This window comes from Lissotriton vulgaris, chromosome 10, assembly GCF_964263255.1.
Source record: "Lissotriton vulgaris chromosome 10, aLisVul1.2, whole genome shotgun sequence".
In the NCBI taxonomy this organism is placed as follows: Eukaryota; Metazoa; Chordata; class Amphibia; order Caudata; family Salamandridae; genus Lissotriton; species Lissotriton vulgaris.
Window position 1 is genome coordinate 733,696,653 of NC_141698.1, and position 25,140 is coordinate 733,721,792.

Genomic DNA, 25,140 nt, shown 5'->3' on the forward strand with positions numbered 1-25,140 from the left:
TTGAAAGACTTCAACCATTTTTAGTTGATAAGTATCAGGCAGAATCTATTGAGTGTAACTATAGGTGCCAAGTTACACTACTTACAAAACTTTTTCAAACCCACAAATTGTAGCTCCTACAAAAAAAAAAAAAAAAAAACAGTGCCAATGGAGTAGCAAAAAGGGAGTACATCTTGGTAGTGCGATTGGCTTTTCCATCAGTACAGCAGTACAATTTAAATTTCTCACTATTATCCACAGAATAGCGCAGAGCTCAGTAGGAAAACTACGTTAAGTGAATTGTCGCAAAAAAACATAAACAGGAAGTGAACTAATAGCAGTGATGGGGTATCCTATTAAATGTATTGCACCTCCTCCCAAAACAGATGCAGAACTTATTAACATTCAGGTTTAGCCTTGCCATCAGCTTCTGCTACTATGCATGCACTTGGAAGAGATAGGACTCGTTATACAATAAACCAACGACAACACTGCAATACAGGCTGACTGAGCAAAAGAAAGATAGAGGAAACCATCTATAAAATTCATGAGATGGATTACAAGCCCATAGATATGAAAATCACAGAGAAGAAAGACTATCAAAGTAAGGTAAAGAACTAGAAAGCATGTGAACCTGTGGGGCAGAGAGCAGAATGCACATAAAGGATACCGGCTGCACAGGAACCAGTTTTCCCAACAGTGAGATCTCGCTCTCCAACTGGGTGGCATGGTCCCCAAAGGATGGGATACAAGAGGACATGCAGCACCATGGGCAAAGGTCCATGTGGGCTCAGGTTGTACGACGCGTACACAAATCCTAGTTAATGTGTTTATTACCTGGTAAATCAGAGTTCCAAAAATATAATAAGGCATTTGAAAGCCATCCAGTGTGGCGCAAAGGCTTAGACAGAGGTTAAAACACCTTCCTCAAGTGGTATTCCTGTGCACACATTACCATATTTGAATAGAATGAATTACAACTTGCCTTGAGCGCTGAAGATTACGAGGAGAGGCGGGTTCGTGTCCCAGTTGCTTGTCAGCAGCAACTGGCTGCGGTGGTACGGGTTGTGAAGGTGGCCCTTGCTTTACACCAGGGGTACTGACCTGCAATAAGAATAAAGACATTGATTTCTTATCCAACAAACATCAGAATACTCCATAGGCAAAGGTACCACCTTTCCCATACTTCAAACATTTATAAAAACTAGTCTATTCGGATATTGGTGCCTGTAACCTGTCCGATATTGTATTTCTTCCCAAAACCTTATTTCCTTCCTCCTGATATTCGAAAGTAATAAGAGTTCAACCTGCCAAACTACTTCCTGACAGCAACACTATTGCCAATCTAGTTTCTCATGCATTTTTTTTTTTTAGAAACGTATCTTTGGATAAAACAAGCACTATCCAGTCAAAGATTGAAAGAAGTTGATTCTTGGAGGTTTCAAAGGACAAATAAACATGTCCACTATAAATAAAATATGTGTAAATATGGAGAGTGACCTAAAGAAGGCCAGTAATTTGGTAAAACACGGATGAGGAATCAAGGCAAACAAATTCCCATTTGAATTCTTCATGAAAGTCTATATCCGAAGTCGCACACCTCGTCTCTTTCAAACCATGCCAAACAAACATTTCCAAAGAACATTCACGATGGAGTTGGCATCATCGAACTGATCTTACTTTTATTAGTTACTTTATCAGGCTGTACAAAAAATATTTTAAGCATATAACTCTCACCACTAAGGTGCACCTTATGTTCACCCTAAATAGTACAGCTTACTTGACAATTCTGTTTCTTCAATCAACAGCCAACGCAAGTAAACCAAGAATAACATAAGCAGCTAGAAATGAGCAGCACTTCACATCAAGCATTTAGAAAGCCTGGAAATGAGTCATGGTATAAAAAGAATGCTTTGGCAGCTGGTGACTTTTCAGGTCTAAATCGTTCAATATATCCAAATTTGACTACTGCTGCAACAAAGGCCGAACGTTTCTACTCTGCAAAGCTGGTTCACAGAATCAAAGGGAAAAACACGTTTTATCAACGCGATTAAAATATACTCAAAAAGGTGCGCAAACTACTAAAAGTATCACTAAACAGCTTGTGAAATCTCATCATGAATACAAGACTGTTCTCAAACCAGGTATACAACACTAATATTTTCAAATGTTTTACAAATAACTTAAAAAATTAGGACAGAATACTTGAGTCAAAGACATGAATGCATGTAATTGGCCAGACTGGCATCAGTTAACCAAATATCCTACATGTAATACATATAAAGGCTCCAAAACGTTATTTCGGGGTCATAAACTTTAATTTACTTAGCATTTGAGTTGATCTAAGCAACATGAATCATCACCTATGTGAAAGACCAAAGATTTGGGATAGTAAGTTTAAGTGGTCAATTTTAGGTGCATTATCTTGATGGAAATGGAACCTACATATGACCTGGTGAAAGTAAAAAATATCTCATACGAAATTAGCAAATTGATGATTCAACATGATGTTACCTTTTCTTGGTAAGTTCACAAGAACGAAGACACAGTGACACACAAAGGAGGCAGGAGAGGGGAGTTAGAATGTTAGACACTAGTAACCAAGTGAGATATCAACATGGCTATTCTATAAACAGCTTTGCATTGAGTATCCCAAACTAAGACGGAGCTCACTTTACAATTATGTGATCTGATTACACTTTTGACCTTCAGGGCTAGAGACACTACTAATGTAAGGGGAATATCTACGGTTACTAAGCGACCCCAAACGATTTCCAGATGGCAACATGTATGCATACATAGTTTTCTAACTGAAAGAAACCGCCATGCACACTGTTCAACAACGTAGAAATGACCAGTATTAAGTAGCTACATTTTAATCGAATACTAGTCAAAAAGTTAATTCTCTGGCAACTTTTTTGTACCTCCAAGGTGGATTTGGTGCATGCTCAAGTCACAAAACAGCAGGCAATAACGTTAGGAGGTTTAAATACTGATGCATTAGGGGCATATTTGATTCTGTGCCATACAAGTACACAAATAAAGATCCTATAAAAGTCTAGCTGTAATCAACCATGTCACTGATGGTCATGGTTTTAGTCGGACTAATGAGATTTCAAGGAACAAGTAGAAGCAATAAAATAATTCCATTCAGCAGCACACTTGGAAGCCTGATATAAAGCTCTTAAGTAAAAACTCTGATTCAGAACTAAATACGTTTTTACTACCACTAACAGAAAAACCAAGGCATCCATTCAAGGGAAAATTAATTTTCATAGTAAAGACAAATATGTTTGACCATCCACAATCATTCCTAATATGTGTTTTCCTTTGGCATTAGTGAGTACCAATGAGGATTGCTAAATTCAAATTTGGAAGAAAGTCTTAAGACAAAAAGCCCTTTGTCAACCAATACGATACCAGTGATATAAGAATCCACTTCTTTCAATTGATTACGTCCAACAAATTGTAGAAAAGAAAATGGATGTGTTCCCATCCTGAGTGCAGATTTTTTTTGCAGAATAAACCTTTTTTCTATACCAGTACTAAGATCAAATTAACCAAAGGTATAGAACCCGATTACTGTCGGGCTTTCTATGGAATGCCTCACGATCTAGGTACCCTAATCTTGTATTAGCTTCCCACATTTCCTACCCAGTTATCTGGCTTGCTTAGAACTATGATAATGGACCTCACTTACGTGGTGTGAGGTCCTTGGAAAAATAGCTATGAAACAGTACTTCATAGTTTTCCATTATTAAATCTCTCTTGGGCATACCCTTTAAACTTCAGCCTTGTAGGCAGGAAGTTTACGGTGAGGGAAGTAATATAATGGGCTGTCAATACTAGTTTTCTGAGGGATTGACAATCCACCTTTACAACATCACATCTATAAAAGATCAGTCCTGAAGACCTCTTTGTAACCAGACAATACCCATGGAAGCCACATGAAAAGACAACATATAAATGGCTTATTTAAGATTTCCTTGAGTCTAAAGCCAGACCTTGTAAAAGTAAGACATTAAATACATTATTAAAGTCCTATTTCTGTGTAATAGGAATTTTCTTAAAATCATTGGGGTCCCTTTATCACTTTGAGAACCAAGCTTTCTCAAAACCTTGAGAAAATCTCGGCATAATAGATCTTTACTTGCCAAGCCTTTAAACTGAGGTTGGTATGTCGGAACTTTACCTGAGATTAAAGATTCTGCCTCAGAGGAAGGGGCCAAAACTGTGCTACTGTTATAGTGATGAGGTCCACGTACCACACTCTTCTTGGCCAGTCTGGGGTTACTAGGATGGTTTCCGCCTGGTCTGCCCTGACCTCCTTTAATATTCTGTGAAGAAGAGGGAAAGGAGGAAAGGAGTAAGCTCTTGGATTTATCAAATCGAATGAATACTTGATTGAACACTAACAGGGCAGGAAACATGAGGCAACACTTTCAAACGTATAAATGGCCAATGAAGGTATACAAAGCAACATGGCCAAAGAGCTCATTTTAGGGCTAAAGCTGTTCATATCAAATGCTGATGAAAAGTGAATCAGCTGTACAAAAATGTAATGACAAGGTTCTTTTTACACTTTAAACTTACCATGGAGGGAATCACATGCGGATCCCCCTATTTCTAACAAATAAGAAATATGCGAGCACTAGCCTTGGCTGAATCACAAAAAAAGAACAGGCCTTTTCATATATATATTCAATATTCCAAATAACTAGTTTTTTTGCATAAATTGAAGGGCTATCTTGAATGCTCCGAGGGAACCAGATTGGCCAGCTACATCAAACACAATAGACCCTAGTCAGTTAACGCTTCTTACTGGCACTCATCAAATGGTTCAGAAACTGATCAGTAGTCGCAAAACATACACCAAGAGAATTGTCAAGTAGCAGCCTACAAAGATTTGCAAACAAAACCGAGAAATCAAGTTGACAGGAATACTTATGCATGTACAGGCAGCTAGTTTTAGAAGTGTTTTTTAAACAGATACACACATCGCAGAGGCTATATTAGTTCTTGAAAACCTGCAAGACTCATTACAACAAATTGTCTTAAAGTCTCTTGAAGGTCCGCATCATACAAATCTCCAAATTTGGACATTAACATCAAAGTCTTTGAGACACCACAGCCCTTCACAAACGCTGACACTATTGCATTTAAAAGTAAGTTATTTGGGTAGAGGACTTGTTAAGATGCTAAGCGTACTAACCCATGTATCTGAAATTGACACGTTAGTGATAGATTCCTTACCTCAGAATATCCCCAGGCGTCAGACTGGATCCGGAAAATTTTGAGTAGCAATACCCCTGCGCGCCGGCAGGCGTCGTCGTTAGCGCCGGAATGACGTCATCGGAGTACTTAGACGCCGCCCATGCGAGCTGACGTCAGTTCTTTTTTCCGCGCCAGCTAGCGCAGATCCGGAGAAGCTCTACCCCTTAGTCTTTTTTGACTAAACTTTTTGATCTTTTTGATCATCTCTCTACTCGAGTCTTCGACTCCAACAGGTGCCGGTAGGGATGCCCGGGTTCAAACCCTGTTCCAGGTGCGACCGACTGATGTCGGTTACTGACCCCAATTGCCGGTACCTCAGGTGTTTAGGCCTCGACCACGACGACCGCGCCTGCCCAGACTACCGGGCCCTGACAACTAAGGCTAGGCAAGAGCGGTCTCGCAAGCGACTGGAGCTCCGGCAGTCGGCCCCGCGCCGCACCCGGTTTCGGTTCCACGGGAGGTCGAGGGACAGGTCGCGGGGTCGGAGCCCTCGCAGCTGGGGGAGTGGTCATCGGTCGTCAGGATCAGGTGAGAGGCATAAGAGGTCAGAGAGACATCATCGTTCCTCCGACCCACCCTGACGCTCGCACGATGCCGCCGGGGGTTCGGGTGACACCACCCACGCGACTCCGCCGGAGTCGCAGTCGTTGCCGCCTGCCCCACACCTTCGGGTCCCTGGGCAAGACGTGATGCCTGAGGAGATCGAGCGGTACCTCATGGCCTTGAGGTCCCTGCCTCCTCAGCCGGGTTCCATGGCGCCTCCAGGGCCCAACGGCCCCGGCTGGAGGATCTAGCGGGTCGGGTGCTTCGGCTCAGACGCTGTCTGGTGCTTCGGCCCCGGCGCCGCCGGCGACTTCAGTCCCGGCGCCGCAGGCCCTCTCTGGATTCGCTTCCAGATCCGGGTAGTCGCCGGTCGACCTCACGACCTCGCCGACGCCGGCCCTACGGGTGTCGCCCCCGGCGCCTGCTATGGGTGCCGTCCCCGATCCTACCCCCGGTCCGGTTCTGGCGCCGAATCCGACGGCATTTGGAGATTTCTATTTCCATGAGCAGGACCCATCTGTTGATCCTGTACTACAGGAGATGGGTGACGAGGGTGATTGGGAGGGGTCTGAGGACCCTCTGGCACGGGAGTGCCAGTCACCACAGGACCGGACATATGAGCATGGGGAGGCCATTGGCATAGACACGTTGCCAGACACTAGATTTGTCTCCCCTCCCACTGTGGCTACGGAGGAGGGGGCTGCTTATAGTGTAGTGTTGACACTGGCAGCTAAGGCCTTAAACCTTGAGCTCCATGTTGCGGCAGTGAGGACTAACCTACTCACAGAGGTCCTTAAACCACAGGCAAGCTCCAGTGAGCCTCTGCTGCCGTTTAATGAGGCCTTGTGTGACGTTCTTGTGGGCACTTGGTCCAAACTCGCCACAGGTCCGCCTGTGGATAGGAACATGGCCAGACGCTACCGCCCGGCCCTGGGCGACCCTTGCTTTTTGTCCACCCACCCCACCCCTGAGAGCCTGGTCATCCAGGCGTCCACTTCCCAGACCGCATTCCCGACGGCCCGCCCGATCGGGAATCCAAGAGGTATAAGCAGTTCGGGAAGGTGTTCTCGTCCCTCAGTTTGGGACTGCGGTCAGTTAATACCGCATGCCTCTTGGGCCGCTATACCCACACCCTGTGGGACGCGGTCGCAGACGTGCTGCCACAATGTCCGGAGAAGGTCCGGGCAAAACTCACCCAAACCCTTGCGGAGGGTCGAGATGCAGCACGGTATTCCATCCGGTGTGGGCTGGATACCACAGACTCACTGGGCAGGGCGATGGCAACGACAGTGGCGGTTCAGTCTTTCCCTACCTCGACGACTGGTTGTTGAAGGCGGGCTCGCCCCAGACAGTCTTCAACCACCTCCAGACTACGGCCGATCTGCTGGGGTTCTCCATCAACGTGCCGAAGTCACACCTGTGTCCCTCTCAGAAGCTCCTCTTCATCGGAGCGGTTCTGGACTCGGCGCAGTTTTGGGTTTTTTCCACCCGAACAGCGGGTTCGGGATATTTAGGCTCTGATTCCAATCTTTCAGCCTTTTATCCCGGGTCTCGGTCAGGTTGACGCTGCGGCTTCTGGGGCCGATTGCCTCCTGCATCCTTCTGGTACATCACGCCCGGTGGCGGATGCAGGCTCTGCATTGGGACCGGAAGTTTCAGTGGGCCCAGCATCAGGGCAACTTGTCCGACCATGTCTTGATCTCAGAGGACACTGCAAAACAGCTGCAGTGGTGGCTCACGGACAGCGATTGGGTCAGTGGCAGATCCCTCTCCCTACCCAACCCGGAGCACATAGTTGTGACGGACACGTCCCTCCTGGGTTGGGGAGGCCACATGGGAGAGGCGGAGATCAGGGGTCTCTGGTCTCCGGTGGAGTCCCAGCTCCACATCAACATTCTGGAGCTGCGGGCGATCCGACTTGCCCTGAAGGCATTCCTCCCCTCTGTCCAGGGGAGTGTAGTGCAGGTGTTCACAGACAACACCACCGCCATGTGGTACTGCAACAAACAGGGCAGGGTGGGGTCGTGGACCCTATGCCAGGAGGCTCTACGCCTCTGGCAATGGGTGGAACATCAGGGCGTGACCCTGGTGGTTCAACACCTGGCAGGTTCCCTGAACGCCAGGGCGGACAAACTAAGCCGTTGGTGCATGATGGATCATGAATGGTGTCTGAACTCGGACGTGGCGCAAGGCCTCTTTCAGCAGTGGGGAGAGCCTTGGTTAGATCTATTCGCCACAGAAGAGAACGCGCAATGTCATCAGTTCTGCGCGTTGGAGTTTCCAAGGTGGCACTCGCTCGGGGACGCTTTTCGTCGCGAGTGGAGTTGCGGTCTATTGTACGCCTTTCCGCCTATACCACTTCTGCCCAGAGAGCTAAAAAAGATCATGCGCGACCTGGCCCAGGTTATCCTTGTGGCTCCGGACTGGGCACGAAGATACTGGTATACCGAGCTACTCAGCATGTCAGTCGATCCCCCGATTCGTCTGCCTCTTCCGGAGGACCTTCTGTCGCAGGAGCAGGGGACGGTCCTCCACCCGAACCTGTCCAGTCTCCACCTACAAGCTTGGAGATTGAGCGGCGAAAGTTGAGGCCATTTGACTTGCCTCCCGAAGTCTGTAATGTCATTCTGGCAGCCAGGCGTCCCTCCACAAAGTCGGTATACGCCTGCAGGTGGAAGATTTGTGGCATGGTGCACAGCAAATGCTGTGGATCCACTCTACACCCCTTTCTGAGGTTCTCCTCTTCCTTCTTTCTCTTGCCCAGCAGGGCTCTGCTCTGGGCACTCTCAAGGGCTACCTTTCTGCCCTTTCAGCCTCCTTAAGGCTACCTGATCAGCCTTCCTTGTTCAAGTCCCCCATTGTAAACAGATTCTTAAAGGGCATCACTCATATGTTCCCTCCTGTTCCTTTCGTGATGCCCCAGTGGGACTTGAATCTTGTACTTACCTACCAAATGTGTGCTCCCTTTGAGCCGCTCCATAACTGTCCTCTCAGTCTTCTTACCTTGAAGACTGCTTTCCTGGTTGCCATCACCTCTGCCAGGAGAGTGAGTGAGCTCCAGGCTCTTTCTTCTACACCTCCTTTCCTCTCTGTTCATCCGGACAAGGTTGTGTTGCGGACGAGACCTCCGTTCCTGCCCAAGGTTGTCACGGCCTTGCACATCGGGCAGTCCATTACCTTGCCCACCTTCTTTCCGCCTCCGCATCCCTCGAAAGAGGAAGAGAGGCTCCACCGTCTAGACCCAAAACGTGTGCTCTCTTACTATCTGGATCGCACACGCCAGTTCCGGGTGGATGACCAACTCTTTGTTGGTTACGTGGGGGCTTAGAAGGGAAAGGCGGTGCACAAGCGGACCATCTCGCGGTGGATCATCTTGTGTATCCAGGTGTGTTACTCCTTGGCAAAGAAGGAACCCCCTGTGGGACTACGGGCTCATTCTACCCGGCCCACGGAGACTACCACTGCCCTGGGCCGAGGAATGCCCTTGCAGGATATTTGCCAGGCAGCTACGTGGGCCTCGCTGCACACGTTTGCAAGACATTATTGCCTGGACAGCAAAGTCCAGAGGGATGGCTTCTTTGGCCGTTCTGTCCTCCAGGACTTTCTGGTGTGATTATTGGTTCGCAGACCCACCACCGGAGTTGGTATTGCTGGGGTATCTATTCTGAGGTAAGGAATCTATCACTAACGTGTCTCTTTCAGATGCACAAGTACTACTTGTGTAACAATATATCTGTAAGAGACATTAGTTAGTGATAGATTCCTTACCGACCCACCCATTCTCCCCTTTCTGCGAACTAATATCTAGGATTAAGGTCATCCCCTTTCAGGGCCCTAATTTCATGGCACCAGTGTTGGTTCTATCATGGCTCTGCGTATCTGGCGCGGAAAAGCTGTGTATCAGAACTGACGTCAGCGCGCATAGGCGGCGTCTAAGTACTCAGACGACGTCATTCCGGCGATAATGACGCGGACGAAGGACGCGCGGACGACGCCTGCCGGCGCGCAGGGGTATTGCTACGCAAAATTTTCCGGATCCATTCTGACGCCTGGGGATATTCTGAGGTAAGGAATCTATCACTAACTAATGTCTCTTACAGATATATCGTTACACAAGTAGTAACTTGTGCCTCAAACCATTTGCATTAAAATCTTCACATTGTTCAGCACACAATAGTTAATACGCAAGCAGAATTTACACCACTTTCACAGGCTACCTACATGATATTTCTGATCAGTTTCTCACTATCGTATGATGGGACTACATACAAAGATCAGAAAGTTAGCAAAATATTTTTAAGATACCGTCACAAAGATTGATACGCAGCTCTTTACTCGAAGACTGCCTTTTTTTAACATATATTTCATTTAATATTCAGCAAGGCCACATACTATCAATTATTGTCAAACTACACCATTACTCAAATCAAGATCTAAATTTAGCATCAAGGAAAAGAGGGAAGAAACAGATTTTCAAACTATTTTCAAAATGCCAGCCCATTCAAAAAGGTCAAATACAAGCAAAGACAAAGGCAGCAGCCTCCTATCTTGTGTAAGCTGGGGAATTTATTTATATCAAATTACTGGCGGTCTTGTGCTGTTCAATCATTTGTATTTAAAATAAACCTGAATGACAATCTGTTTTTCTATCCAAAACTTAATCACCTGAGCTCCTATGTTTCACAACTTTAATTTTCCACTCCCTCTTCTGAGATGAGGAGACTTACACAGGCCAACATATTGTGGGATCCCTACCATGAAGCTCAACATGAACCACCACTGCATATATGTACAAAAAACACGAGTGCGTGAAACACAAAAGATTTAGTGCTTCATTCAGAATTTTGCTTATTAATGAATACCATTGATATTAGTAAATTACTGCTTTAAAGCCTTTCGATGAGTAGTATTGCAGGTAAGCCATTCACTATGCTTCGGTTAAATATTTATATAAATCACAAAAACCGGGCAACTTCTTCAAAGCTACAGTTGGTATCTCAATACAGCTTAATTCCTAATCTTCGTTTAACAAACACCAACGTTACTGCTATGTTTTCTTTTACTAGACCTTTTACTGCACTGCTCAGTCTCAAATGTCATTTACCCAAAACATTATCCTGCTGCAGCTCATCTCTGAAATCATTATGGATTATATTTTCTAAAAATCATGCAACATATTTAGATGAATAACTCCTTTTGAGGAACCCATTGATGTGATTTGAGTGTATAGATCGGCCTTTGAGCAAATGCAAGTTACTCCTGTAGATTTACCACATAGACCCTTTTTTTAATGGAGTTTATGAATAACCTCTATTTAAAAAAATTCATGTGGATATCTGCATTTTTCCGGAAATTACCATTTTCCACTAAATCAGTGCGAAGCCCTAGAAACTTAACAGTACAAGGATATGACCTCTATGTTAATGTTATATAATCGTCAGTCATCCAATCAATTGAGATAGGATTGACTTACTGCAAAACTATCCTCCCAAAAAGGATAAAGTTACATTTTGTGGGACTTGTTACTCTGAGCGCATAGGCTTTTTTTACTTTATCAAAAGAATGTTTCAGAGCTAGGCCTGCAAAAAGAATTTTCAAAATAACAGAGAAGCCGCTTCCAAACCTCGCTATTCAGCAGAGAAAGAAAATGGTGAAAGTGCACCAATACCAAAAGTGGTTTCCCTCCTCATAATGCACTTCTATGTGCACCACATGAGTCCCCAAACTGTAAATTAATAGCTGAGCAAATACTTTCTAGTCCTGGAACTAGATGGCAGTGATAATAGTGGATGAGAATGGCAAGGGTCAAGATACAGAAGTAAAATTAGATGATGAAAGTCTTCAATTTAGATAACTACATGTTCACTAACATTGTTTTAATTACCACCACCTGAAGACAGTCTTTCAGTGGCCCATCAAATTTGTGGGAGAAGCTATGAAGGAGGAGCTCATGGCAGTGTCCTGGATATCTGTGGGTAATAGTGGCACTTCTATAACACAGAAAGTAGTTGTTAACCAGCATTACCCATTTTTAGGATGATAGCAAACATCGCAATTTCAATTCTATTAGCTCCGTTTCCTTGCACATCTCTCTGCCCAAAAAAACACCTCCCTGTTGTTGGTTACTCTAGGCAAGAGTTACTGCTACTCATACCCTTTGTTACCTCACTGGACATGATGAAGCAGAACGTATTCAAGATGAAATTAGTTAATATAATAAGACAACAGCAACAGGCAGTGGACCAAATGGATGCTGCACACACAACGGATCTCTCTCAAAACAAAAATGTTGTTGAATCCAGCAAATTAAATATGACCGTGTGTGCACACACTGCAAGCACCCTTTGCCCAACGAGTGTCAACCTAAGTTAGGTGGAAACAGATAAAGCAAACAGAAGTGCAACACTTCTACAAATGTAATTCTGATTACAGATATATCCACAATATTCCGGTAATAGTTGAAATTCTTCTCTTTATCGTTGCATTGTCAGTGTGTCAAAACTAAGTCAGCCAACTAATTTCGCCCACATACATATGGTCTTCAGGGCACAAAGAATAAGAAATACTCGCCCTCACATGAGAGATATCATTTTTAGGTCCATTTATCTAAGGTCATTTGAAGTATATAGTGTAAATTCTCATTCTCAAAAAGGGTATCCATCCCATAAGCCCAGACCTTGGATTGACAATAGTGAGAATTTTGAAATCCCCTGCTTATTATGATACGTCTAGAAAGCACTAGGTCTCATTTAACAACCTGGATGGGTATAATCCTGAACAATCAATAGAAGAGAGGAAAGGATCCGCCCCTCTTCCAACACTGCAAATGTGTGGAGCATGAGAGCAATCATGGCGCTCCTAGCTACGAGCCAGTACCAAACACTCAGCGGCAGGGAGGCTAACACAGCGTCTGGCACCCAATGCAAATAAGTGGAGAATGAAGATTTCAAACAAAGGCTGCTGGCTTGGACCAGGAAGCTGGTCAAAGGGACCCAGTGGCTCTGGAGGTAAGTTGGGATGTTGACTGACACCTGGGCACTGTTATTGTTATTGTTATTTTTGATTTGTAGCGCGCTCAATCACCTACAGGCCTCTAAGCGCTCGGGAATCGATGGTAAACAACAACTTTGACAGTACAGAGGGCATCCACTAGCCTACGTGCCTCACAGGGCTCTCCTGAACAACAGCGTTTTCAGCCCCTTTCTGAAACGTAGGAGGTTTCCTTCCTTTCGTAGTGGCTCAGGTAGTGTGTTCCATAAATGTGGAACCAGCACCGAAAAGGCTCTACCGCCCTTGGTGGCAAGTTTGTACCGAGGGCAGACTAGTCGGTGGGGCTCCCCATGGCCTGGGGGCTGAGGGTGCAGGGGTGTCCTTTGAGGTCAGAAGATCTTTACCTGAGCCAGTCGCAGATAGAGGGTCCTTCGTGTTTAGGCTACAGGCGTCATCGTGGAGTCTTGGAGAGGTCACTCTGAGGTAGACTCTAGCTCAGGACAGTTAGGGAACCTTCTTGGGGCTGGTGTGCCACTTAGACAGGTCTTCAGTTCTTCTTTAGGTCACCTGGAATCCTAGGATCAAGGTTCAGGGGTGCCCCTAAATACTCAATTTAGGGGCTTTACAGGTGCTGGCAGGTAGTAGCCAATGGGCTACTTACGTTTAGGGTGACGACACCCTTTGTATGTCCACTCCCTTTGGGGAGAGGAGGGCATACCCCTAACCCTATTGGCTGAAATCCTCACAAACAAAATGGAGGATTTTAAAAGGAAGGGGTTACTTCAGCGCAGGACACCTTAGGAGTGGTCCTGGCTGAGAGACGACACGCTTCACCTGCTTTCTAATTTTCCCGCTGACCTTGCCACCAAAAGTGGGGATGGACAAGTGTGTGTGGGCATCTCACTAGCTGGAGGGGCCCAGGCTAGAATAACAAAGGGGAGGAAGGCTTTGAGGTTCACTGCCCTTGAATGCTGTTCCTGCTTGGGGGTAGGTGTGAAGCACATCCCCACAGAGCCGGCTTTGGTTCTGACCCACAAGAGTACAAGGTTCCCACTTCAGGGGGTCAGAAACATGTGAGGAAGTGGCAGTCTGGTACAGGCAGTAAGTCACACAATAAGTGGGTTGGTAGGTTTTCAGGGGCATCTCTGAGGTGCCCTCTGTGCACATTTATTAATGAATTAACCACTGACCTCAGTGTGTGCTCATTATTCAGAGATGTTTGGTACCAAACATCTTGGGATTCGGGAAAACCATCATGGTGCTGTGTAACTCGTAATGACAAGCTTCCAGCCCATGTACTCAGTATGGCTGCACTATGTACTAATGTCAAACAATGGACGTAGGCACTATTGGGGCGTACCTGCCCATGCAGTTGAGTTCTCACAAGAGGTATAGTGCACTCTGGGATGTAAGGCCTACTGTAGGGGTGATTTACCTATGCCTCTTGCAGTGACGGCAGGCCTGGCACACAGGAATGTGTGCCATGTTGACTCTAGACTTTTCGCGGCACCAAAACATGCAGGCTGCAGTGGTAGTGTGCGTGTCTTTTATGCGGGGTCTTTTAGGGTGGCACAATAATTGCAGCAGCCCTTAGAGACCCTCTCTGGTCACAAGGCCAATCGTACCACTGGTACCTTTTACAAGGGACTTACATGTGGGCGAGAGGTGTGCCAATCGTGGAAACAATGGTACATTCGGGAATAGAACACTGGTATTGGGGCCTGATTAGCAAGGAACCAGCACACACATTCAAAGTTGCATGAGATACAAGGCAAAAAGTGTGTGTTTGTGTGAATGAGGGGGGGGGGGCTGTGGGGTGGTTCTGCAACAAAACCCTATTTTCACAAAAGATACCAATATTGAAGAACTGGAGTTGCAGGTAAATAATTTATTCCCCAAAATTGGATTTTGTTTTTAAAGCCAATCATACTTGCCAAGGAAGAGTGAGGGAGCATTTCACCAGGGACATGGCTTCAACTGCAGTACTCTATGCTGGGGTGCCTTTCAGAGACATCTGCCATACAGCCACCTGGAGGAGGATTACTTCGTGGACACAGAGGTTGACGCAGCAGGACAGGCAGTTCCGAGTAACCTCTTAAGCCTTAGGGTGAGCCTACTTTAATCTTTGTTGTATTTAATCATGTGTACTGCTTGCTGGTCTGATTCAAGCATGTGTATATAATTGTGATTTGGCATGACAGAAACCAATACAGGTTGAGAGCCAAAGTGCTTTCCCATCTGGAAAAGGTTTGGCTTTTTTGTGGCTGTGTAGCTGATACAAATAGCTGGTCCGTGTGTATGTCCTTGGTTTTATCTTCTCAGTACTTGAGATATCTACACAAGTCTAGAGTGTAATTCTCTTTCTGCTGGTGAGGACGGATTAGGAAAGAAGGATCTAAGAATAACTGGCTAATTCAAATGGACGGCCATAGGCACCTTTGAAATTAATATAGGATTGGTTCCAAGTATCACTTTGTCCTTGAACTGGAGAATAGTTTCTCTGATGGTGAATACCTGAATCTCTCCCACTCTCCTAGCAGAAATCAGAGATACTAGTGATGTTTACAATGAAACACATTTTAAAACAGCTCTACGTATAGGCTGAAAAGGAGGCAACATCAGCTGACAGAGGATTGTAATAAGTTCCCCTGAAACCGGAAGATGTTGAAGAGGTGGAAATGCTCTAAAAATCCGTTTCATGAACGGTTTAAGGATCCCATGTGAAAACAAAGTAGATATTGAACTGTCAGTTCTCCTGAATCTCGATACTGAAGCTAGATGGATCCTGATTGAAAAATATTTGAGACCACTTTTGGCCAAGCTAAAATATAGCCAGATCTGAAAAGGCTTTATTTGAAGCAGATAAGGACCATTATTCCTGGACCAGACACAAACGTTTCCATTTAGCATAGTAATCTGCAGCATGAGCCTGCGCTGGAATCTGTTTACACTCTTACGATAGATCCAAATGACCAAATTCTAGGTGGTCAGTTATCATGCTGTCAAAATTAGCGACATGGAATTGTGGTGGAGGATCTCTCCATGATGTCAGGACAACATCCAGGGATGCACCTTCAAAGGAATGGCTGGACTACTGCCAACTGAACAGCTCGCTTTACCAGTGCTGGTGAGCAATGCAGGAGCAATGAGGATCAGATTGCAATGTTCTACTTTTGCCTTTAACACCCAGGGGATGAGGGTCGAAGGTGGAAAAGGTATAGGCAAATATTTTGGACCAACTCGGCACTGCCCATTGACCTGGATAACAAATCCTGCTTTTGAAGTACAGACATTTCTTCATTGGCATGGTAAACCGACTGAAAATGTAATCTACCAGCTTTTGTTCTAATTCCCACTGGTGTCAATCCGTAATTTGCTAGCTGAGCGCATCTGCCTGATTGTTCTGGCAGCCTGGAGATGTTCCACAGCAATGTGTACTGTATGAGAAAAGGCTCAGTTCACAAGCAGCTGAGCTTCTGAAAGGATCCTGGACTGCGTTTCTTCTTGTGTGGTTATGTATTACATGGATGTGTTGTCTGTTCTGTCTAGGACCAGCTGATCTACCATCTGGGAAGGAACGCTTGTAAACCCAGTCTTATGGTGCGGAATTCCCTCACACTGATGTTTAGCTTCTTCTCTGCATCTGACCAAAAGACTTGAAGGCACTTGCAGGTGGGCTCCCCATCTGCACAAAGACGCGTCCATGGTGAATAAGGAGTAGTTTCTGTCATGTAACTCCAGTTCTGTAGTAGGGGTATCTCTGTTATAGTCATAATCTAGTGAATAGTCCCGCCCATGTGCGTGGACCCCGGAGCAATCTAAAATACTCTTAAGGTGTCGAAAAATGCAGAACTGCACAGACACTTAAGAGAGAATTAAAGACAGATAATGCAGCCTATAAAAACAGGCTACACTGTCCAGTACTTCAACTAGAAATTCCACAAAGAGCAAAGTCTGTCCAGATTTCCCTTGCTTCAGCAGCCAAAACCCTCTGGAATGATAGAGAGGAAGACATGGACAGACAAGCCCCATAGGCTGCCATTATCTGGCTCAAAACAGGATACTGTGCCTTTAAGAGAACTTTCCAGAACTTCACAGTATCCCAGAATGTACTGCAGGTCCCTTTTATTTCCAGTTCTTTTTTCCGGCTCCTGCAAGCTGGAGCATTGAGCTCTCCCTTTTCAAGGGTTTATTGGTGATTTTTCACTTTTGTTCCAGTTTTGACTGCTTTTCTAAAGTACTTTTGTGCCTTTCTTCTGGTTAATCCTTTGGTGCACTCTTATTGTCTGCATTATTTGACAAATGTCCAGAGTGCTCCAGGAAGAAGGCCAAATCGGATCCTCATGAGGTGTGTATCCTCTGCCTTCCCTCTTCTCATGTCCAAGAGGAGTGTCATTTGTCAAGGCTTCTCTGGCAGGACCCTGAAGGATAAGAAGATCAGGCTTCAGGGCCTTGAGGAAAGAAGGCTGATGGCGCAAGGTGGGTCTGGAGGGGCTTCCTCTGCTGAGGCCTCTGGGGGGCTCCCCAGGGGCAGGAAGACCAGCAAGCGTCCCCATTCTCCGTCTGGGTCGATTACACCGACTACGGCGTCGAGAGGGATGACTACAGTATGTTCCCTGTCTCCCCAGGGCTCTCGGTCGAGGTGACGTCGACGCTTAACGCCGAAGGAACCGAACAGACCGCCGTCGAAGTCTCCTGTGACGATTTTGTCGTCGTCGTCGAGTGATCGACGTCGAAAGTCCCGGCGTCGTCGCTCGCCGTTGAGGCGATAACGCCGTTCGCCGTCGGTGAAAAGGAGAAGGTCGTCGTCGAGGGGATCCTCTTTTTAGAAGAGAAGATCGCCGTCGAGGCAAAGGAGATCGCCGTCGAGGCGAAGGAGATCGCTGTCGAGGCGAAGGAGAAGGCGACTGTAGGTGTGGGAACCTGGCGGCAAAGCTTTGGCATTTTCGTTTGTGGCAAACAGGTCTATCTCTGGATGAGCCCACTGCGGGAAGTACGGCTGGAGTACTGATGGATGTATCTCCCACTCGTGCATTTGGTGGCTGTACCTGCTGAGCAGGACCGCCATCTGATTGTCCTTGCCCGGGAGGTGTTCCGCCATGAGGGAGATGTTCCTTTGAATGGTCCACTTCCACATGCTCTGAGCAAGATGAGACAGCTGTGGAGAGTGTGTACCTCCCTGCTTTTGTATGTAGTACATGGCTGTCATGTGGTCTGTCCGGATCAACACGACCTTGTTGCACAGATATCCTGTGAATGCTTTCATCGCCATGAAGATAGCCATCAGTTCCAGAAGGTTGATGTGCATCTTCCTTTGCTGTGCTGTCCACAGTCCCTGCACTGTGTAGTGGAGTACATGAGCTCCCCATCCCTGGAGAGATGCGTCCGTTGTCAGAATAATCTGTGGCACAGGCTCCTGGATTGGTCGGCCCCTGCAAAGGTTTTGTGGATTCCACCAATGCAGAGAGTTGTATGCGCGACCGGTCACCAACACTAAGTCTTTCAACTGTCTGTGAGCCTGATTCCACTGACGTGCTAAGCACTCCTGAAGCGGACGCATGTGTAGTCTCGCGTGCGGGACTATGAAGATGCAGGAGGCCATCATGCCTATCAACTGCATGAACACTCCTGCTGGAAGCGAGCGTTGTGGTTTGAATTGTTGTATCAGCAATTGCATGCTGTTGATCCTCACTGAATGTGGCTGTGCTTTGGCTGCCAGAGTATCTATTGTCGCGCCCAGATACTGCCGTACGTGGGCGGGCTGAAGGTGGGACTTTGGATAATTCAGTGAGAACCCCAGATCGTGAAGAAGGTGAATGGTGTGGGACATGTGGTCGGCACACTGCTGGGCCGACTTCGCCTGAATAAGCCAGTCCGTAGGTGTGCAGCCCCTGTCGCCAGGCATTTGGTAAACACCCTGGGCGCCGTAGTGACCCCGAAAGGGAGGACCTTGAACTGATAATGCTGATTCTGAATGGTGACCCTGAGGTATTTTCTGTTTGACGGGTGTAGCGGTATATGGAAAAATGCATCCTTCAAATCTAATGTTGCGAGGAAATCTCCCTGACTGAGTAACGGCAGAACCTGCTGTAATGTGAGCATGTGAAAGTGCTCTGAAAGAATGTACTGGTTTAGGGGTCTGAGGTCCAGTATGGGTCTGAGGGACCCGTCCTTTTTTTGGGATTAAGAAGTACAGTGAGTACACCCCTGTACCTTTTTCTTCAACAGGCACGAGCTCTATGGCTCCTATTTGCAGCATGACTACTACCTCCTGCTGCAATAATTGCAAATGCTCTGTGGACATAGGACGGTGTCTTGGGGGTATGTTGGGTGGAGTGGATGTTAACTCCAGACAATAACCATACTGGATAAGTTGCCTCACCCACCTGTCTGTGGTGATGGATTTCCAGACCGGCAGGAACAGTTGCAGTCTCCCCCCCGACCGGAGTGGAATGGTCGGGGGGCAGTGACAAGACGTCACTGTTTGTTAGTGGCGGAGGATCGGGAGCTGTGTTTACCACGACCTCTGCCCTTGGTGCGGTTTACACGATCGCCACCGCTACTCTGTTTGGTGTAGGTGGTCTGCGTGCCTCCTTTACTGTATTGTGTCTGCTCGGACAGCTGGCCTCTGGAAGTTCCTCTATTGTTGGAGCGACGAAAGGAGCCACCCCTGAACTGCTGCGCCTGTAGAGCCCCCATAGACTTTGCAGTCTGTGTCCTTTTTGATTTTTTTCAAGGTGGTGTCCACTTCCGGGCCAAATATGTGATCAGGGTTAACAGGCTGATTCAGTATGGTGGTTTGTATCTCTGGCTTGAATCCGGAGTTTCTCAGCCAGGCATGTCATCGTAACATCACACTTGTATTAATTGCCCTGGCCGCGGTGTCTGCCGCGTCCAGCGCACACTTGATAGATGCATTTGATGAAAGTTTGCCTTCTTGTATTAGCATCTTTGCCGCCTCCTTATACTCATCTGGCTAGTGTTGTAACAGGGTTTCAAGAGTATCATAATGAGCCCTGTCATATCTGGCTAAGAGTGCCTGTGTGTTGGAGATGCGCCAGATATTGGCCGCTAGAACTGCCACCCTTTTCCCTGATGCTTCCAGCACTTTAGATTCCTTGTCAGGGGGAGGAGCATCACCCGTTGTTTGCGAGTTCGCCCTCTACCGGGCATTGGAAACAACCAGAGAGTCCAACGGCAACTGCCCCTTGATATACGTAGGGTCAGCAGGTGCCGGTTTGTATTTCTTCTCAATTCTAGGGTTTATCACCCTTGCGGTCTCCTTAAAAATGTCCCCAGCATGTTTTAGGACACCCTTTAGCATTGGCAGAGTCTTGACAGTTCTCTCTGAAGTTGAGAAGGTGTCAAACAAAAAATCCTCTTCTACAGGGTCAGCATGGAGCTGCACATCATGATTTTTCGCTGCCCTTTCAATAAGTGCATTAAACGCAGCCATGTCTTCAGTAGGCGATGTTTTAACAGCATAGACCTGACTGTCTGGGGCAGTTTGTGGATCTCCTGGGTCAGCAGCGTCTGTCCAGGGTTCAGCGTGATCCTCAGGATAAGTGTCTACAGGATAGCTGTACTCCTCGTTGTCACCCTACCCTGCCTCCACATCTGAGTATGTGGGAGAGATAGGGGCGGCAGTGTCTTGTTCATGTGGTGTTATAGGTTCATAGAGAAGAGGTGACGTAGCAGAATCCCTCTTTGTCTTCAATGGAATTCTGTGCGATTCCATAGGCTGTTCAGGGGTGATCTTTCGTTTTAAAATAGAAAGTCTGCCCGTCTCGGCGTCGATGAATTGCCTCGACTGATCTTCAGGCGGAGGCTGTCTATGCTTGGTGGCTACCTCCTCAGTTGTAGGTTTTGGTCCGACGGACACCTTCTTTGTATCTTCGACGGCCGTCCTCGGGGCAAAGGCCTTAGGCACCACTTTTGGCGGCAGTGTGAACTGGATGGGTGCCAACCGATTTTGGAGGTTTACTGACCGACTTCGGGGGCGGAGTAGCCTTAGGTCCGACAGTAGTAGCCTTCTCTTTAATACGTTTCAGCGAGTCCGACACCTGCTTCGAAAAGGAGGCGGATGGCTGTGTTGACTCGACTGGTTCCTTCGAGCCACCACCGGGTGTGGACTCGAGGCCTGTACTGCTTCGAGCTTTGTAGAGTCGACGCTTAGGATCGAGAACCTTCTGAGTTCCGAGTCCTTTGTGTCGACGGCCTTTGGTGCAGACTTCTTTGGGTCGACGTCCTTGACCAGCTTTTTCAGTGCCCCGGTCTTCGGTTCGACACCCTTCAGCGACCTCACTGGGTCGATAACACTCTTCGGCTTTGTCGGTGCCGATGGTTCAGAGGTCTTCGAACCGACCAAAGCGATATGCACTTTTGGTTTTGATTTAGCTTCCAGCGCTTTCGGTTGTGTAGACACCAATGCTTTTGGTTTCGATTTTGATCTGTCAACCGCTGGCTCGTTAGAAATGTCCGTAGCCGGGCCTTGAGGCGGGGCTTTAGAACTAAGTGTACGATCTTGGGTAAGGCCATATGGCGATCCCTCGACCTGAGCCTTATCGAGTGTTTTAGTTACGGCCCCCGTACCAACAGCTGGGCCTAGATCCTTGCTCGAGCTATCTTCCATGGCCGCGAAGGCCTCATCGTCGTCTCCTACCTAGTCGACGACTTCTTCAGTATCGACCATTTCTACATCTGCGTCGTAACTGGACTCGATCTCCGAAGCTGGATCACACAAGTTCTCCTGATCTTCCTGCTAGACTTCATCTTCCTCGGCATCGAAGATGTTCACCTTGTCAGGTGTCGTCTGCTGGGCCTCCTTCAGCGCTGCGCGTCGAAGGCGAATCGTCTTCTTGGAGCGGAACCGAGAACAAGCCATACAGCTGGCTTCATCGTGATCCGGAGACAGGCACTTGTTGCACACCGGGTGGACGTCGATGTGAGGATACTTGGAGTTGCAAACGGGGTATCTCTTGAACGGGCTCCGTTCCATGATGGATCGTCAATAAGGCCTCTGGCGTCGACCGGGCCTTCGTGTCGAAAAGCCACATGGCTCCTCTTGATGTCCAGCTCGGGACAGAGCAGGAACAATTACTGGTACCGATCGCGAGACAATACAGACGATAACTAAAGGCCTTTTGGCCAAAGAAAAAGTTTATTATTGCTGCCGAACTTGAGTTAACAAATAGACATCCGAACCGAATGGCGGAAAAAAACAATCTGAGGATGGAGTCGATGCCCATGCGCACTGTAGTCCAGGGGAGGAGCCACCTATCTCGTGATACTTTGAAGACTCTTCCAGGACAACAATGTGCAATCATCCGGACCCAACACTAGGCGGCGATCTATGCACAGATATGAATTCAGCAGCCCACATGCCTCGAACCCTTAATTCCTTGGCAACTTGGGGACAATTTAAATGTCTCCTTTGGAAAGATGCATAGGAAGCTGGCTCTGTATATACACTATACCAAAATGAGGTACAGTGTGCACAAAGTCCAGTGGAAACCCAAAGGTACTTAGAGGTGAAAATAGATAGCACTGTACTCTCTATTTGTGGTAGTGTGGGCGAGCAGTAAGGCTTTATCAGAGGGTGGTGTTAAGCATTTGTTTTACACACTCAATCAGCAAATGATGTCACACACTCAAAGACTGAACTCGGACCAAATTTGTTCATATAAAAATAGTGTTAAGTAATCTTATTTTTAGAATCAAGCCAAGCCTGGCACAAGTAAGTCAAATAAATGCTTGTAAGAAAGTGGCTCTGTACATAATGGACCAAAGTAAGGTACAGTGTGCACAAAGTCCACAGTCCCAACAGGTATGGCAGAGGCTAAAGTTAGATGTAAACTTACTCTCGAACGTGGCAGTTTGGTCGAGCAGTAAGGCAGCATCACAGGACAGTGTAAGGCATTTGTTGTACACATTCAGTCAGAAAATGATCTCACACACTGAAGAACTGAACACTAGACCAATTGTTTTGTATATAAAAATATACAGTTACTTTATTTTAGAATCACAGTTGGTATCAAATACTTTCTCAGAATGAGATGTTGCAATTGAATACTTTCAAATGGCAGTAGACTTTGGAATGCAATAATTACAGTTGGTATGCAACACAATTTTAAACACAAAACAACATTGAGCTCAATGGGTAGTTTAAGTAAATGCAATAAAATCACTTTACAAATGTTTTTCTTACTCAGGGCTGAATCCTGGATTCAGCCCTGGTGAATTTCCTGTAAACAGTGGAAAGAAATTGTTTTTGTTACACAGGCGATTTTTAAGGACTATTTGTAAGTTTGGAAAATCGACGGAAGAATTTCTGGTAAAAACCAGGCAACGTATTACTAGGGAGAAAATTGGGTTAACAGTAAATCACTGTTCTAATTACTTTTTAGGTTCAGTGATGGGCTGAAAGATACAACACTAGGAACTCTCCTGCTTGCAGGTGAGTCATTTCGTTTTTGGTGTTCAGACTACTTTTAAGGAATATTTGCAAGTTTGAATAATAGACACAGAAGAAATTTTGAGTGAAACCCAGCCAATGTTACCCTATGGAGAAAAGCAGACCACGCGGCTGTATGAGCTGAGCTCCTTGTCACTTACACAGGGCAAGTGGGGAAGTAGAGTAGGACAGTTGCTGCACTTCCAGCGGCACTCGGGTGGCTGGGTGCAGGGTGCTTTTGGGCCTTAGGGCACCCACTGTTGTTAAATAGGAGAACTGGAAGATTAACAAAGGCTGAAGGCTCAGGAACGGAGATTCTTAAGGTGTAATCACCACATCCAGAAGTAAGTTGGGATCTTGGAGGATAGGTAGACACCCAGGTGTTGGGCACAGGGGGCCGTGGGGCGTCTGGTGCAGGGGTGTCTTTTTTGCCGTCAGGAAATCTTACCCTCAGCTGGTCGCGTTGGAGGGGTCCCTTGTTGTGAGGTTGCAGGCGTAGTCAGGATTGTCGAGGAGGGTCCTTGGGTGCTGGATTCCAGGTCACAGTCGCCAGGGGGACACCCTCGTGGTCTTTGTCCACTCAGGCACGGGCCAGGTTAGGCGGGTGCAGAGTGTGCTGGATTCGCGGTTCCTGGCTGGCACCAGGGGTTGTTGCTGTTTGAGCAGAACCACTGTTAATGGGAGAGCAAGGCACTCAGGTCCTCTGGAGTTTTCGAGGTTGCAGACTACTGGAGACGTCAGGGTTTAGCAGGTTCAAGGATCAACAGGCCGGTAGGGCTGGGGTCAAGTCAGTTGGTGTCGTCCTCTTGTCCTCTTGTCAGCAGCTGCACGACAGGTCTTCGTTCTTCTCATTTCAAAATCTGGATCTGAGGATGGAAGGTTCAGGGTTCCCCTAAATATAAAATTTAGGGGCGTTACAGGTAGGGCAAGGGCAGGGACCAATGGGTCCCTGTCCTGGGGTGAGTACACCCCTATACTGCCACTCTCCAGTGGAAGTGGGGCAGGGGCCTAGCTCTGAATGGGTAGGGCTCCACATCTTCAAGATGGTGGGGGCCGGAGTTGTGCTTCACCTCGCCTCTCCCACCTGAGGGGTGGGTTGGCAGAGGCTGGCACACCCCCTTTCCTCACTTAGGGTTTCCCACCAGAGTGGGGGTCAGAACCGGTGGGGGCCAGTTGCTGAGTACACCAAGTGGCCTGGAAAAGCTCACAAAGGCGGCATGCCTTTGAAGCTTCCACTGCCCATCCTGGGGGAGGAGGCTTGGCACCTCGTCCCAGGATGTGCATTGTTGCAGGCCCCCGAGAGCGGCAAGCTCTCGAACCAGAGTCCAGAAACATGTCTGGTGGTGGCAGCCTCAATAGCCACGTAGTCAGGACACCGGGAGTTGGTTAGGTTTCAGGGGGCATCTCTAAGATGCCCTCTGCCGTGCATCTGGCATTAAATCCTATAATGGCATCAGTGAGGGTTTAATGTGTAAAGGTGATGCCTGCCTACTCATCCTTATTGACCAATCTGCTGCATTCGACTTGTAAATCATCCACCGCTTCTGGAGACCTTGCCGAAGCGCTCCGGCATCCATGGCACAGTACTAAAATGGTTCACCTCCTTCCTTCAACCATGCTCGCAACAAATTAAAATCAACTCCTGTCTCTCTAAGCCAACAAAAATATTACACTTGGGGTCCAGCAAGGCTCGAACCTCTCCCCGTCCCTCTTCAATCTCTTCATGGAGCACCTAAGAATCATCTTGAAAAAAGCTTGAGTGAATTACCACCTTTACTCTGATGACACCCAAATCTATTTTAATATCAAGTGTCCCAGCGACATCCAAAAACTCAATCTAACCGAGATCCTAACTTGGTTCAACGCTAATCACTTAAAGCTCAACCCAGATAAAACGGAAC

At 47.0% G+C, this 25,140-nt stretch overlaps 1 protein-coding gene across 8 annotated transcripts in view; it reads right to left on the minus strand.

Moving 5' to 3' along the window:
• WAC (WW domain containing adaptor with coiled-coil) overlaps window positions 1-25,140 on the minus strand; it is a 669,371-nt gene that overhangs the window by 217,647 nt on the left and 426,584 nt on the right. For 4 of the 8 annotated variants that reach the window (XM_086941596.1, XM_086941592.1, XM_086941597.1 and 1 more), the window contains 2 exons: window positions 4,245-4,316; window positions 965-1,083 (listed from right to left, as the gene is read on the minus strand). In XM_086941596.1, the coding sequence (XP_086797722.1) occupies window positions 965-1,083; window positions 4,245-4,316 (191 nt within the window). The remainder of the gene's footprint in view (window positions 1-964; window positions 1,084-4,244; window positions 4,317-25,140) is intronic. The other 4 variants (XM_086941594.1, XM_086941598.1, XM_086941595.1 and 1 more) reach the window with 1 other exon arrangement.